The 16,414-nt window shown below is 39.0% G+C and overlaps 1 protein-coding gene across 2 annotated transcripts; it reads right to left on the minus strand.

Annotated features, from left to right (window-relative positions):
• Positions 1 to 743: 743 nt before the first annotated feature.
• On the minus strand, positions 744 to 12,451 carry LOC140235687 (O-phosphoseryl-tRNA(Sec) selenium transferase-like). Of its 2 annotated transcripts, none has more exons than XM_072315707.1 (6): positions 12,402 to 12,451; positions 10,124 to 10,413; positions 9,404 to 9,522; positions 8,272 to 8,900; positions 2,216 to 2,409; positions 744 to 1,272 (listed from the first exon to the last, which is right to left on the minus strand). In XM_072315707.1, the coding sequence occupies exons 2-6, from the start codon at positions 10,390 to 10,392 to the stop codon at positions 1,023 to 1,025; spliced, it is 1,461 nt and encodes a 486-aa protein (XP_072171808.1). In that variant the 5' UTR covers positions 10,393 to 10,413; positions 12,402 to 12,451; the 3' UTR covers positions 744 to 1,022. The 2 variants fall into 2 exon arrangements, with proteins under 2 accessions (XP_072171808.1, XP_072171807.1); XM_072315706.1 differs by having other exon boundaries at positions 10,124 to 10,428.
• Positions 12,452 to 16,414: the final 3,963 nt, after the last annotated feature.

A 16,414-nucleotide genomic window follows, 5' to 3' on the forward strand; every position in this document is an offset into this window, starting at 1 on the left:
GCTGGGGTGACAAGACCTCGTATCTCAAAAATGTCAAAAAATCTTTTTTTAGCTCAATGGTCAAATAATGGGTCAAGTGATGTCTTGGCCAAATCCTAACTGTCTTACTCCAAAAATGAAGCCACCATGACATGTCAAAGAGAAGGCTTTCCCATTCACTATAGTGCTTTGGCCGCCATGTTTTTTCGCTCTCCTGAACATTTGACAATTTTGAGATACGAGGTTTTGTCACCCCAGCGACGATTTGCTCGGAACATGGACAGATATTTGATTTTTGTTCTTTTTTGTTTGTTGTTGTTTTTTCTTTTCTTTTTTAAAGGAAGCCTTGTGCAGCAACAAGGAGACTATGCAGCACTGAAGGTAGGTTATTTCCTGATCCTTTTTTTTTTCACAGTCCATTCATAACACTTCGTTGAGATTGAATGCAGAATACACTTTCCAACAGCCTTTTGCCTCATTCCCTCAACTCCTTTCTGAGAGAGGATGTTAAGAGATAATCCTCAAGGTTATGCCCAAGCATTTGAGAGCAAAGACTGCTACATTGTCTGATCTCAGTGCTACACAAGGGAAATTTCTTATAAAGAGGTCAGAAAGTTATAAAACCCTCTTATAACAACGTAATTTTGCAGGTAACAACTCTATAATATAAAATGTGTATTTCTTTGTTATTGTACCTGATACAGTGAGAAATCTGACACAACATCAGGAGTAACTGTCAATGCTTTTAGGTTCCCTTGATAATGAAGTTCCCCAGTATCACATCCCACACTGTCAACAGAACCCTTCTGGGCAAGGGAGTAAACAGAATTATTGTGGGTTAATACTGGATATTGCACGATATCAACTACAAAATGATAACAATAGAAAAGCATGATATGTGTACAATTAATAGCAATCATATCACTTTAAATGTATTCCAGTTCAATTAATCAGCAACAGATACAAAAATACTGATGAATAGATTCATAATATTTGCTCTTGTTCAATTCTCATGAGTGCAACGTGAGGATTTTGACCTCTCCCTAAGAACTGCTGACCACATCCTCTTTGGTCACATGTTCCTCCCCCATAGGACCATTGGTCACTCCCTTCTTGCCTTGCCACTTGGCTAGCGTCTTGTCCAATCGCTTGATAAAGAGTGCAACATCCTCTGTTGTCATGCCGACAGCTGCCGCAGCCGTGAGGTAGGCACACTGGTAGCTGTTGCAGTGAGAGCCGAACCCCTGGAAGGTGTGGCCATTGATCTCCTTGACAACAGCTTGTGGTACCACTCTTGTGGAACAAAGACAAAACAATTCCTGCATTTGTCATCCATGTCAGTCACAAATATCAAGACTTACAATTTCTATTGAAAAGCTCAAGCCCTGGGCATGGTTACCCCAGCTTTTAACCCGCTGAGGACGAGTCCCGGGTATACTCGGGCAGGTGCCTATGGGAAATGCTTGTTGTAGCAAAATCAGTCCGTCCTCAACGGGTTAAGTACATTCTATACAGACTTCTGTGCAAAGGTGTAACCTCCACGTGTGCTACATTATTCTGAGACCGTACCACAACATTCACAAGAGCGCTTCAAGAAAACATTCTATTTTGTCACAGGCCTACAAATTTTCGAAGAAGCATTTATGCTAGAAATGCAACAGCAAAGTTGTAGAAAAAATTGTGAGCATTGCTGTGATGTAAAGTTGATGATAAAGCTACAGTTATAATGGTTTCAATGTACTGTGACACATTGTGATTTATCAATCGGTGCGTGAGCGACCTTGCATCGAGTAAAATATGCAAAGTTGTTGACTGAGCCAGGCGTGCTAACATGGGACAGAAAGAGTGAAACAAAGTTCTTTGGCAAACAAAAACAAAAAATGGACTACGCTATCTCTAATGGAGGCTGCATAACATGATTTCTTCAACATTTTTGCACATTGGGCAATAATATTGTTTTAGATGAAAGATGGTAGAAACAATCTCTACTATAATAGTTACCAAATTGCACTGGCGAGAGGAAATAAAAGAGGGAAAAAAAATGTTAATCTTGTATCTTTGTGTTTCATTGGGGAGATTAATTTCATAATTAAATGCAAACAATTTCCTTCTCAATCATAGATCTTTCAAGACAACAAACACATGCATCCCATGGTGGACATGAAGATGTCTAATTTGCAATCAGTGAAGAAAATATGGTTACTGCAACACATTTCTGATATCAAAGGACAAGTACCTCGCCCCAGATACACATCGTGTGAACAGCATGGAGCCCAGCTCTGTGACTGCCTTCCCACCATCACCTGGGATGCTGCTGAGGGTTATCGCCATGGAGATGGGATTGTGAGGAGTCTGCAGGAGTCTCTCGCCGTGCTTCTCAGCAACCTTGCTCAGCTCTTCCCTGAGATGCTGGTATAATTCTTTTCTCTCCTGTGAAAAGAAGGATAATACCTCATAAAACAAAAGCAGGGGAAAGACAAGCTGCCATAGAAACTGCAAAGTATTGTAGCAGCGACTTACATTTGTCGAATATGGGCAGAATATATCTCCTATTCCGTGAAGGTCCCAAAATAAAGTTCCCCTTTATGTTGAAGAGTATTGCCAAAGGATGCCAAGGGTCAGGGAGAAATTACAGTCATCAGGCAGAAATCACGCTTAAAGAAGTTTATTATGGAGAATCACTCGAACACATTTACAGGGATGGATTTTGAGAATGTCTTGTCAGGCATGAGAGATGCGATGCGGTGAAGGATTTATGACTAGCTAATACAATATAAAGCTAACATTACAGAAGACCGTTTCTGGACTGGTTGACTCGTTATCTCTTTCGTTGGTTACTCTCTCGTTGTTCAAACACGGGTTTCACTCTTAGCTGACAAACTCTTCACTCCATTTCCTCTCGATAACTTCCTCCAAACAAGTGCATTTTTAGATAAGCATAAAGTCTGTCTTATATACCCCTTTCAAACAAGCTCCCGTGTGTTTGTTCCAGAGAGATAGAGAGGACCAGTCATGAAGGTCACGAGAAAGACGTTTATCATGCTGCGGAGAATAATTATAGGAGAAGGATGTCTTTGAGCATATATAGATAAGAAGCTCAAAGTCACAGGGAAGGAGAGGATACAAGGGCAGGAGAAAGTCAAGATAAGAAACAAGCACAAAGGGCTGAAGGAAAGTGAGAGTTAACCCTAAAAAGACTGGGGGGGGGGGGGGGCCTAAAAGGCCCCCCCCTCGACATTTCGCGCGATTACTCAGCAACACGCAATGCTCTCGCCGCGATGCTCTATGACTTTTTTCTTTCGAGTTTCCCGCACATTTTTACACCAAATTTGTTACGCCCGGGGGTACGGTTCTGAAGTTACATAACTTTTTGTACATGGACGTGAGACCGAAAATGGCTCAAAAATGTGATTTTGTGTACAAAGTCAATACAAATTGAGTTTTATCACATGGTTCATATTTATGCTTATTTTTACTCTCAATGGCTAAAATCAATTTGTTTTAGTAGTATTATGCTTCAAAAAGGGTCTGCCACAAATTCTGCTGAAAAAAACAACAAAAACAAAATGTCGTAAAAACAAGGAAATACATAAGAAATTCATAAAACAATAAAATAAATAAGAAATTAATTTTGATACCGAATTTTTTTTCAAGTACATTTGCTAAGAATGCCACAAAGAATATCTAGACCAAAAATGAACACTTTTGGAGCTTTATTTACTGATTTAGATCAAAAAGTCTGATTTCTTGCATAAATTAGCATAATTGTGACCCGCTACAACAAAACGGTCCTAAAGTCGCGCACGGTCGAAGCCGTGAAAATCGAGTTTGAAGTTAGAGCATCAAAATTGGTCAAAACTTACGATTTTCTGAATTTGACATATTATTAGAGTCTGACATGTCTTCTATCATCTGTCGAAATTTTGAAGCAAAATGATGAAAGGAAAGACCAAAAAATTGCGTTTTTCTGGGCCATGTTTTTTGGCGTTTCAACGAAGCAGAAACTGGTTCGAACATTGGATTGAGCGCCACACATAGGCTCCGCCCCTAACAACGACCAGAGTGATCTCATTGGTCAGTTTGCTGCCTGCTGCTAACCGAAGCGTGAAGCTCGCACACTGCCCAGTCGACTGGTGCATGCGGGCGGGTTGCGCTATGCCTAGCCGCTTCTCCTGACATTCTGGTCACTGATTGGTCGGTGAGGAGACCGCCGACGCTGTGTTTGAATGAGCATTTCGGGGGTTGCTAGGGCTTAACTTCTATTGGCCGGAGGTGAATGCTGACTTGCATGTCTCTTGATTGTGATTGCGTCGCAAGGAGAACTTTTAGGGCGCTTTTCTCGAAACAGTGATTTCCCAGACGTCTTGACATGCTCTCTTTTAAACATCGATATCTCCGCAGCCGATTATTTTTATAAGACGTGTTATATCAATTTAAAGCAGAAAGAATAGGGAATTGTGTCATGCAATATTCAAATAATCGACCTCGCCCGACTGTAGGATCATTTTGTTGTAGCGGGTCACAATTAATCGAAATAAAATAAAAGAAGACTACTTTGGAAAATTTAAATATGGGCAATTCCATGAGAAATGTTCACTTTGGTGAAAAAATGAAGTTTTGAGTTTCACTTAAGTTCTCAAATATTCTGAAAAAGTAACAAATGTATTTTCATTTTTCACTAGTCTCATCTTTGTCATTACAAAATTTTGTATTTTTCTCAGTCAATGAAAATACTGTATGATGTGTTGCAATGAGGCAAAAATTTGGCTATTTTTAAAGAGTTTAGTGTTCCTGTCTCTAAAGCAGGCCAGATATGTCCTAGAGGCCTTGTTCAGCTTTTGAATTATAGTCCAGTGTATATATCAACGGAAAATCACAACCAACTTCCTCAGCATTCATCAGTTTTTGACCCATTGATCCTCAAAGTTGTGTGATTTCTCTAACATTTGAAGCGTCATGTCCGTTACGTTTTTTACTATAAGTTTTCACAGCCAAGAGGAAATTAGTGTAAAGTTGCTGCAAATTCATTTTCTATGTTAGGATTGAATCCCCTTGCATGTGTGGAAACCACTTTTCTATACCACTTCTAGTTTTTCTGTAAATGGCGTAACGGACATGACGCTTTGCGTAACGGACATGACACCTCATATTAGACAAGTGGCAGAAATAACACTGTGGCTCAGTGAAACAGGGTGGTGATTAGTTTTAATTGCTTGAGGATAGTAGGACATTTCTATACTTGAGTAAATAATTAAGTCTGCACATCACTCAATAAAACAAAAACAAGCAGACTTTGCTTTCTGCCACTGGAAGACTGTTGATTTTAGATGATCTTGCTACCCTGTTACACCTCTTGTAATCCTGACTGATAAACAGCAGCTGTCATTCCAAGGAGTATTTAGACAATGGAGTTTTCACTGTTGGCCTTCCCTTCAATACTTAAAATGAGCACTTTCTACATATAAGTACATTGTAGACAACATTTAACACATATTCGCCATGGAGTCAACACAACAGCCAGGAACTCCTGCACAAATGGATCCTCGTGCATCCAATGAACATGATCACTGATGATACAACAAAGAATCCAAATGTCACCAGCATCAATGTCTTCAATGATGGTGTTGTCTCATAATTAAAAACAAAAGTTTGTGCTGCATCCATACATGTACCTCTCTGATCTTTATGACTCTATAAATCCACACCTTCAGTGGCACGTTAATGAGATATCACTTGCCAAGAGGGCTGAGAATGGAATTGTTTCTTTATTAAGCGTGTTGACAGTACATGAAGCTCCATCGTCAGAGAAAGTCGTTCTGAATGCTGCCTATCCATTTCATCAATACAACTAAACTAGATGTACCTCTATGCCAAGGGATATACCGGTATATATGACGGCGCACAGCATCGTACAAAAAGCACAATTTTGAGATGCTATGAGAAGATGTTTATCCACTGAAAGGTACACTGTATAATCATTTACAACCAGTTTGTAGGGAAAGCATCCAGTATTTCAAAAAGTCCTACTCACAAGCTGGTGAGAATAATGTAACCAGTACACCACTCTGGCAAGCCTAAGCAAGCAAGAAGTTGATTATACAATTTGTACGAGTTGAATTTGCCGTGAAGAAAACAAGAAATACTTTGTTGCCCAGGTGACCACTCTACATGGAAATGGATTACCGGTATATGTTGTGAAAATTCTCAGAAAAAAAAGGGGGCTTGATCATACACTTCTAGCCAAGAAAATAAACCATTTGTTGACAATGATAAAGTACTGGTACTAGCAGTGGAAGTTTTTACAATAGTCTATCCAAGATTGGATAACAGAGCATGATTCTACTCCAAGGATGACATTAATGCCAAATGAAGGAACTTTGCAGAAATAAAATTTACATACCTTATTTCTTTCAGATGATAACATTATTTGATAGTGGTACCAAACAGTTTTGTGGTCCTGTTTCATTGCATAAAGTTGATGCAATCCTGAGTTCATTTTAATGATGTTGTATTCAAACTTTTTATTTCATACAGATCTGGTTCTGGTTTGTTCTGTTTTCTTTGCCTATCCGCAGATATGGAGACATGATCTTCTGTGTTGTACATGTATGCCATTGTGGTACTCTGGGCATTGTACTCCATGTGCTTTAGAGTAGCTGTTAGATCACTGAAACCTGCAATAAAAGGACTTTTTAATGTTTTGTTCAAGAACATAATGTAGTTAGCAGTGTGCAGTTATTTTAATCTTTTTATTTTGAAACAAAGAAGTGAAAATATGGTTCACCTTACAAGGGTGTCATGTCCGTTACGCTAGTGTATAATACTAAGTATCAAATATTAGGCCACTAAGAAAAAAATAACCACAGTATAAGATAGTAATATGTCCTGTTTTGCTATGGTGGGTGGTAGTAACTGGAAATTTGTCACTAATTGTAGCTAGCTGGTGCAGGAGCGAATTTTTTTTATATTTGTTTGTTTTGTAAATATATACAAAGACTAACCCCCCTAAAATGATATAAATATAAGAAATATTACATGATTGCAGTTATGATGTGTGTCCCTATGTTCTAACCTTACTATGCCAACAATTGAATATCTGCTATACCTTGTAATAAAAAAATTCTCTTAGCTTACAAAAAGTGGACAAAACTGTCATGTCCGTTACACTTGAAGTGTCATGTCCGTTACGCAATATTTTTAACTATTAAAAAAGAATGAACAGTAAAACTACTCTAAATTAGGACTTTATGAGTAAAGCATGACCTAAAGGTTTAATCAAGACCAAAACCAGCTGCATCTTATCCAAAAATTCACAGGAATTTTCATAATGGTAAGTAGATCAAAATGCCTTGTCCATTTAGCGTCATGTCCGTTACGCTCGCTAAAAATGCAATTTCTCAACAACCACTTGATAAATTTCCATGAAATTTTCAGTGTACGTTCCATATACTTAAATGTGTCTGATAAACTCAATTAGCAACTTTTGGAGACTCCCAATTTCACTGTGTGATGGTTTGAATCACAAAAAAGTGGTCTGATTGTCATGTCCGTTACGCTGGAATTGACCATATACGACCTTGTAGATTACATTGCACACTACCATTATGCAAATTTTCGCGGCGATCGCGCGATCCACGGCCGAGATCTTAAGGGGGGGCCCTTTAGGCCCCCCCCCCAGTCTTTCAAGCTACCAAAATAGCCCAGTCTTTTTAGGGTTAAGGGTGAAGGGAGTAAGCTGAAAAGGCTGAAGGAAAGTGAGAGGTAAGGGCGAAGGATGAGGACAAGGACTCTGAAAGTCAAGACAAAGCTGAACTTAGGAGAGCAAGGCAGGAGTTCTGAAAGACCAAGTCAAAATGAGAAGGGACAAAGAAAAAGTACTGAAGTGAGAGCAAGGTCAAAGCGAAGGAAGCCCAGAATGGACAGGTGAAGGCCAGAAGAACAAAGCAAGAGGGCAAAGAGAGAACTCCGCTGTATGCACAGCAATTGAGATTGGGCTAACTAAACTAGTAATTTGCAATAGCGTTAGCGAGACATCCTTTACATAGATTTGTACAATGATCATGAAAGCAATGAAAAACATGTAATGTTGTATACATATTAAATGCTACATCAAATATCTGAACCAAAATGCGTAACAGTATAAAGAGAGAGAGAGAGAGAGAGATGGACAGCAACCATACTACTGAGATACAGAGAGACCGAAATAGACAGATAGAATGTGAAGGGGAGAGAAAATTCAAATGAAAGAGAGAGATTCCAATGAGAAGGAGTGATACAACTGAATCACATTACCTTCAGAAGCTTCTTGTAGCCAGAGGAGCCGAGAGAAAGGAGTGTAATGAACAGATCCGTTGATGGAGCTGCCGACGCCCTCCCAGGGTAAAACTGGCTGATTCTGTCCACAAACTCGCGATCGAATCCTGCGATGATTGATCCCCCGACAGGTACCATGAAGTTTTTGTCGGTGCTCTGGACGAAAGCGTCCACGCGGCCCACTCGTCCCGCCTCCTGAATGAGATGCATGCACTTGGAGGACTGCACACCATAGGCGTTGTTCACCACATGGGGGATGTCCTTTTCCTTACAAACAGCAGCAACCTCCTCCAGTCTGTCCGGCACTCGGGGTGCGAAGCAGCTCGTTGTGGTGTAGACACAGAGGATGTTCTCTGCTCCTAGTTCAGCAATCTTTGCAGACACAGCCTCAACATCCGTACGCAGCTCGTCTCCTTCTAAACAATTCTCAATCACAATAGACTCAAAGCCGGCAGTGGCAATAGCTTTGAAGCAAGACTTTTGATCTATTCTGGGCCAGATGATGTAGCGTGCCCTCGGTCTCACTTGTCGCAAGGTGAGAAAACACAGTACCAGACTCATCCCTGTTGCCATAGGAACAACAAAGCAAGATGCAGCGCTCCTCACTCCTAAAATTTGAAAAACAAACAAACAAACAAAGGGTCATTTCAGCTCAAAATATTGTTCATCCTATGACATACATGTAAAACAAGAAAGCAGCATGTTGACGGTGAAATACATTTTAGATGGAAATCGCTAATTAACAAAACATCCCACTTATTTGTATGCAAACAATTTGTACTGGAAAGGTGTCCAGTTACAGGTGTAATTTGTATAATGTGCTCTCTATCACGTATGCACACACACTGTCACATAAACAAGTAAAATAGAAAACATACAAACATACATTAACAATTGGTCACTCAAAAAGATATACTAGTAAATACATCTGGTTTAAAGTGAATTTTTTTTTTTCAGTAAAAAAGAAAAAACCACTTCTGGGTGGTATCTACAACACCTTCCTACTTTGAAAATATCTCCCAGAATTTAGATCAAGGCATTTAAAGAAGTGTGATCTGGCAACAGTACTCCGTGCCCAAAGTTTTCCTGTCTTCAGATTGCTTTGATTCACCTGCCATTCGAATGACATCCAGTGCCATAGAGTTAGTGAGTCTAGACAGGATGCTGGAACCAGCTGCCTTGGGCTGGATAGCGGTGATGTCTCCAGATCGCCCAATTCCATGTGCCAACCTTTGAATTCAAAGAGAACAACGTAACATGCAGAATTGCCCCATCCAATTTAGAGACCAAGCATTTTCGGCCGTACCTTTTGAATGCTGTACTTGGATCTTGCAGAGAACTTTGTGATCAAAAGTAAAACTATTACAATGAGAGCAAATTAAAATATCAAAAGTATGATTCAAATTTCAACACTGAGGATACAGATTGTAATCAGTGTGTAGTACACATTGGAGTGGGAGGTTCAGTTCCTCATGTTTAATGATTTCTACAAAGCTGTAATTGAAAGCAATGTGTAGACCTTTTAACCTTTTGTTTTAGCATTTTTTTTTTTGCAAAATTTATGACAGAACTTATTTCAAGCATAATTATGCTAGAATTAATTGGTTTCAGCCTATGAAAGTGAAAATAATCATATCTTTATGAATACGGTGAGAAAACTCCATTTGCAAAGACTTTGTAGACAAAAATCATGTTTTTGAGCCAGTGTGAGAAGTAAAGAGTCAGCGACCCCCCCCCCCCCCCCCCCAACAAGATAAAATCTTAGCCATAATTCCTAAATTGGTAATGAGCTCATAGCAGAGCCCAGGACAATGCATTGGTGTGTATTTACCCATAGTGCCTCCTTCGCACCATGTCTGATGACAGCCGTCCCTCCCGCTCGCCGACCCCACAGTTGCCATGGAAATTGTTGCTGTCCATAATGGATAGCTCCCTCAGCAGCAGTTCTATCACCTCATCATCCCATCCATCTTCCGGCCACTTGCGCTGCTCAATGAGATGTTTGATCTTGTTCTCTCGAACGCGCCGGGACTCGCAACCCTGCTGGACGTACGTTGCAGGGATGAGTTTCTCGCACAAGGCATACGTGTCAGGATTCATGCCGACTGCTGGTTAACCAATCTGTGATGTAAAGAACTGTATTTAGTGCACTATTAATAGGACAAACTTCATTTACATGTGCATCAACTGACTGTAATTGGCACGTTTGGTAACACTGACTAATTGTCCTTGACAAGGCATCAAAAAGTAATGAATTAATAAAATTTACCAACAGTACTGTAGATTGAAGGACGTGATTTGCCATTGTACCTCCCATGTGGGTGATGGCAATGTTATCGTAGCCCGGTTCTTTTAAACTCATCCCAAGACCATTCCCGAGTATACTCAGTCAGAAGTTTGGGAAATGCATTCTATAGCATATCCCTTCATCCTCAGTGGGTTCAACAACCAGTGTTGGGAGTTTATTATGCTGTGCATCTAAGGTTTGTTAATTGGAGCCCCCCCTCCCCCCCCCCCCCCCATCAACACAGATTTCAAAACATTTAGAACAGCAAAGACACAGCCAAGATGATCATGTTTATACGCGGGAGATAGAATCTTCGGCATACTCGTGAAATAGGCCCCACTACTGCGTGTCCGTACTATAAAATACTATGGTGGCTTGCCTGTTTATACTCATGAATTCAGCCCCGTCATGACCTTGTGGCATTCATTGGTACATAAGCACAGCGGCGAGCTTTCTTCCACAGTGATACTCCTGAATGAGGCCCCGCCAAATGGCGTTTAGCGAGATTGATACAGCGGTGGGGCTGACTTCCAAAGTATAGCATTTTTCGTCCTCCATTCTCCCATTTTTTCCTTCATCAATTTAGTCATCAACCTTTTATTCTGGGGAGGACTTCCTAATGTCCCCCAACTAATTTAACGGCCAAATTAACCACAATTACAATCCTAACATAGCCCTCACCCTAAGCTAACCTTGCTTGCTAATGCACAGGTGCAGCGGTGGGGCCGAATTCATGATTTTTCTGAATATTTCAGTAGGTTTTGCCCAAGACAAAGAAAGAAGGTCTGACCTCGCCAATGTCAATATCTAATACAGCTTGAATACATGTTCTTGAACAATCATTAATTAAATTTATTGAACGATATTAGGTCTGTTACAGTGACACTATCTAAAACAGTGTAACATTATGAGACTTTTTTTCTTGCACAGTGTAGAATCTAAATATCTGCACAAACGTCCAGCACAACTACCAGTTTCACATACTCTCAAGGTCATCCTTCCCTTTGCTTCAACATATTCAGATTTGCCGCCAAGTAAATTTCCTGTAAACTTTTTACTTGCACATTGTAACGTTTGCAAAAACTTACAACAGTCAGTCAGTAACCCCGTGAAGCTTAGGGCCAGTAAGGTTGCCCAAGCTCAAGGTTTATGACCCCAAAACGCCATATTTTAACAGTCCATCACTCACCAGCTTCACCATTCAGGTATCATCACATGATCATAGCCAGCATAAGTTAGGTTTGTTACTCAACTTTCATCCATTGCATCGCATATCAAGAATTGGACTAGCTGCCAAGTAAATTTACATCTGGCATTATCGCGAAATAGTCCACCACTCCATTCACTGCCATTCATTTCGTCATAGCCGGGGACCAATCTTTCAACCTCCATAGCTAGACTTTGCACATAGATAGTGCCTAACACTGGACAGTTAGTGGAGCTCAGTCATGGAGACGCACACGCAGAATAAGAGGGACCAATATCACGATTTGGCCGTAGATTCTAGACTGGTTTCACCTTCCCCGATGTTCACAGGCTTCCTTTACAATTTGGCCACTAGGTATCTAGATATTATCTAGACACTAGACTAGAGCCGAGGGAAGTTAACCGACCAGACGCCGTGCGAAGCATTGGGCTGTGTATAGCTACAGCCGAGGGGAGATCGCCACCACTACCTACCACTTGAGTACCACGTACCAGTCATTTGAAGCTTGCGATAACACGTTTATTAATGAGTGGGACTGAAGCGGGCTTGCTTCATTAAGCCTCATACGTCTCTTGCAAAAATATCACAGACGCCCAGTTCATTAGCGCAACTCACCTCAATTTAAAGTCTTATTGAGCCAAATTGTTATCGCGAACTCCAACCTTGTCCTTCTGCTCTGCTCTTTTTACACACTCATGCTCCAGCTCCGGCGAGCCGACGCCGACGACATACAAGGAAAAGACCAGCTGGGCCGATTTATCGGGTGATCGTCCATCCAGTGTGGGTGATCGTCAAAGATCGCACACACGTACCACGATCTTTGAATGCGAGTAATCACCATATCCCCAGCTTTTATGGCCATCCCACGTCCACCCGTACCGTGCGAGAACTTTTTTTTTTTTTTTTTTTTTTTCAGACATGATGTCCACAATAGATGCGCAGTCCTGAAATCAAAAAACAGGGATGGTATAGTTTTGATTGAGACCTAATTTCAGGTTTCTTACATTTTTTGTGAGATAATGAGAAACCTCTTATGAAATATGAAAGAGCATGTAATTCCATGAGGAATTCAAAGTTGATGGAAATTGGTTTTGAAATGGTTGAGATATCCAAAACAGAGAGATTCTAACAAGTGTGGGACCCACACTTTTATTACGATCGCTTTGTTTTACTTTGTTTTTGGATGTTTCAGTCATTCCAAACCCGATTTTCATCAAATAAACTTTGAATTCCTCTTAAAATTGTATGCTCTGTACTATTTCATAAGCGTTTTCTCGGTATCTTGCAAAAACTTAAAAGCCCAATTCTCATCTCCACCAATACTGTACCATCCCATTAAAGGGGCCCTGAAATCCAAATGCATGTTGATTTTGCGGTGAAACAAATATCTAGAAACATTCCATATATTTTTAACGATTTTTTTCTTCTATTTTTCTTCAGATTACTTGGGAACGCCCACAAAAATCCTTTCAAACCAATGTTCTTGAGATGACCTCATCTGTCAATCATTGCTAAGGTACTGAAATGTTTAACAAAAGACATTGGAATGCACCTTCCCTTACATGACTCAGCATAACTTGCATGTTTCTGTGATATTAATGCGACTAACAAAAGACATGGCGAGAGAAGATGCAAGTACTCGAGTGTTTTCTTTTGTTTCTTTTTAATTGAGTCAAACAATGAATTTAGTTCAAAAATAAAGTATTTGCAATGGACTTTGTGTGAAGTGCTTGCTTTTGTTTTTCAATTCAGTCAAACAATGAATTTAGCACAAAAATAAAGTGTTTACAAGGATATTTTGTATCAATTCTGCACTTGTTTTTTATTTATACAATGTAGGGCCTAACCATTCTGTGTAATGTGGCAGAGTAATCATGCATGGGAAGAGGAAGGAAATACGTTATCATTTAAAAAAAAAACAACAACAACTAGGTATTATCAATATTAGAGTATTACTATGACAAAGTTACAATAAAGAATATTATTGTAGATAAGTGGGCCAGACCGAACCCTATCACCTTTACGCACCAAAGAAACTTTGAATTGGAAAAAAAAAAAAATATTATTTACAAAAATATGCCATGTTTGTTTGTTTGTTTGTTTGTTTGCTTTTATTTCTGCATTCAATCAGATGCAATTTGAATACAAACTTTAAAAAGTACAAAGAACAAAGAATAACAGGTGCAGTGAAATAAATCGATAACAGTAAATAGATACACATAGGTGATTGCATTGAGCAATGTAGATACACAGAAACATAGAATAAAATATACAGTATTTTTTTTCAGTAAACAACAGAGATCAATGAATGCCGGAGACCACCATCATAAGCGATTAAGCTTGAAATGGATGGAGGCCTCATGTAAGCCTGTTACGCTCTTAATGTATTTCGAATTATTAGAACAATAATTGTTTCCTCAAGACTTTTGGATATTTTAGAGGTTCATTTTCTGTTTTCTGCCAAAACACAATACATCCCAAGCAAACACAACCTTCCTTTATTTATAGTCTCAAAAGCCATTAATAACTTTTGTCATACTATAGGGGTCTTCATGGACTTCTCCACGGTTTTGATACCATTTTTTTTTTCAAGATTTGATGTTCATAGAGTATCTGCTTTTATACCGTTACTTAGAAAACTCACCAATGTAACTGATACATCATTCCCGTTGATGGACAATAATCTTTTCTAATTATTATGTCTGTATTCGGCGGTGTAGTTGAAGTATCCGATATTTCGGACCATTTCCTTATCTATTATTGTAATTAGTATGTCAAGCCTAGATCCTCAGGTCAAAAGCAGTTGTTTCATTGCTCAAAGAGTTACTTTTAGTTATTTTTTTTTCTGAACGTAACCTCAAGGGACTCGGAAAGAGATTTTTAACTGCTAACTGGGAATTCAGACATTTTTGCCATTGATAATGATGTAGTTTCTGCTTTTAATGATTTCTTTTTGAAATATTTTCCATGCATTTATTATGAAATAATTCCATAACGGCAATCCACTCGTTCTACTTATAAAAGTATGGTATCTTGATATAAAATCCTGCACCATTATGGCTAATGCATTAATGATTTGTTGTTGTTGTTGTTGTTGCTGATTAAGGCCCCAATCTTGCAAGTAAAAAATCCAGCAGCTGATAAAGAATTTCATTATTTCTTCACCAATCCAAATTCTCAATCTGTGTTTTTTCCCCAATCCAAGAATAAGTCAACGACAAAGTCCACAAGTTTAAAGCAAAAATCATGGACAGGTGCTGAACTATAATCTAGCTTTTGGACTCTTTGTACTCGACACTGGTCTGGTAACGGCGATTTAGTGTACGCTACAAGCCGTAAGAGGGCGTGACACTCGCGGATTGTGGCACGATACGCCCACTGACCTCAATGGATACACCGAGAACTGACACGCGAGAAAAAAAAAAAAAGACTTTGGGTGCGCCGTCTCAAAAAAAAAAAAAAACAAAAACAAAAAAAAAAACAAAAAAAAAAAACACTAAGTACTTTTGATAGGGGGTATAGGGCTCACACGGGTAAATAATTCCCCATAGAGACGTGCGTAAAATTCAAAATTTATTATGTTTCTTCCTAATAAAACAGTACTCATCCATGTACAAGGAGAGAATTTTGAGGTAGTAGAGTAATAAGAAATTTGAATGTCTGGAAACTATACATTAAAAATAAACAGTAAGAGGAATTCAATTTTTACTTGATAAAAGATCTGTTTTGAAATGGCTGAAATATCCAAAAACAAAATAAAAAAATCAATTGATGGGTTCCACCTTTTATTAGGATCGCTTTGTTTAAATATCTCAACAATTTAAACCAATAAAATTGATATCAAATAAAATTTGTGCTCCCCTTTGAATATTATGCTCTTTCATTGCTCATTATCTAAAAAAAAAAAAAAAAGAAGGTAGAATAATTTTTAAGTTTTTAAGTTGGAAAACCTGAAGCCCCGTCTTCTGTGATAAGTCATTGAATTGTTTGTTTGTTTCTTTTTTTTTTTGGGCCTGTCGTAAAGAAAAAAAAACAGAAGAAGAAGAAGCAGAAGAAGAAGAAGAAGAAGAAAACCCACAGTATGTGCCAAACAGTCCAGGGGAGGGGAGGGGAAATTTGAATCTTTCGGGAAGTGTAGGGGTATCCAGTTTCTCGTCTGATACAGTACCTTTAACTTCCCCGGGCTGCATGCACGGACGTACAGTATGACGACGCCACTGAACGTCAGATGAAAACAATAACAATGCCAAATTTGAGGGGAAAACTAATTAAAAACACTTCACATCAGAGCACTGACAGACTGATAAAACACAAAATTTCTGATCATGTTATGGTTTGTTATTTTTGTTTCATTGATAGCTTTACTTTATTTCTTCCGTCGGTTATGTTATAGTTTTGTTCGTTGCATTCACATCTAACCTATCTATATTCCTTAAAATATGCGCTTCCTTTCGCTTTGTGATAGTCCCATCTTTATTTTAGTTGCATGATGATTTAACATAACGTGCATGTTTTATTTTGTTTGTGAACAGCCCTTATCCCTCGTCCGTTGTTAACCCATAATTTTGTTCTGCTGTTATAGTCTTGTTCACCTGTTTTGTTTTTTGTTTCTATATGTTTTCTCCGCT

This window comes from Diadema setosum, chromosome 12 (assembly GCF_964275005.1).
Source record: "Diadema setosum chromosome 12, eeDiaSeto1, whole genome shotgun sequence".
Classification (NCBI taxonomy): Eukaryota; Metazoa; Echinodermata; class Echinoidea; order Diadematoida; family Diadematidae; genus Diadema; species Diadema setosum.

Coding starts and splice junctions, on each gene's coding strand:
- LOC140235687 (XM_072315707.1), bottom strand. CDS start 10,392: ATGAATCCTGACACGTATGCCTTGTGCGAGAAACTCATCCCTGCAACG. Junction 8,901..9,403: donor GGATGTCATTCGAATGGCAG/GTGAATCAAAGC, acceptor TTCAAATTTTAG/GAGTGAGGAGCGCTGCATCT. Junction 2,410..8,271: donor GCTACAAGAAGCTTCTGAAG/GTAATGTGATTC, acceptor TTCTTTTCACAG/GAGAGAAAAGAATTATACCA.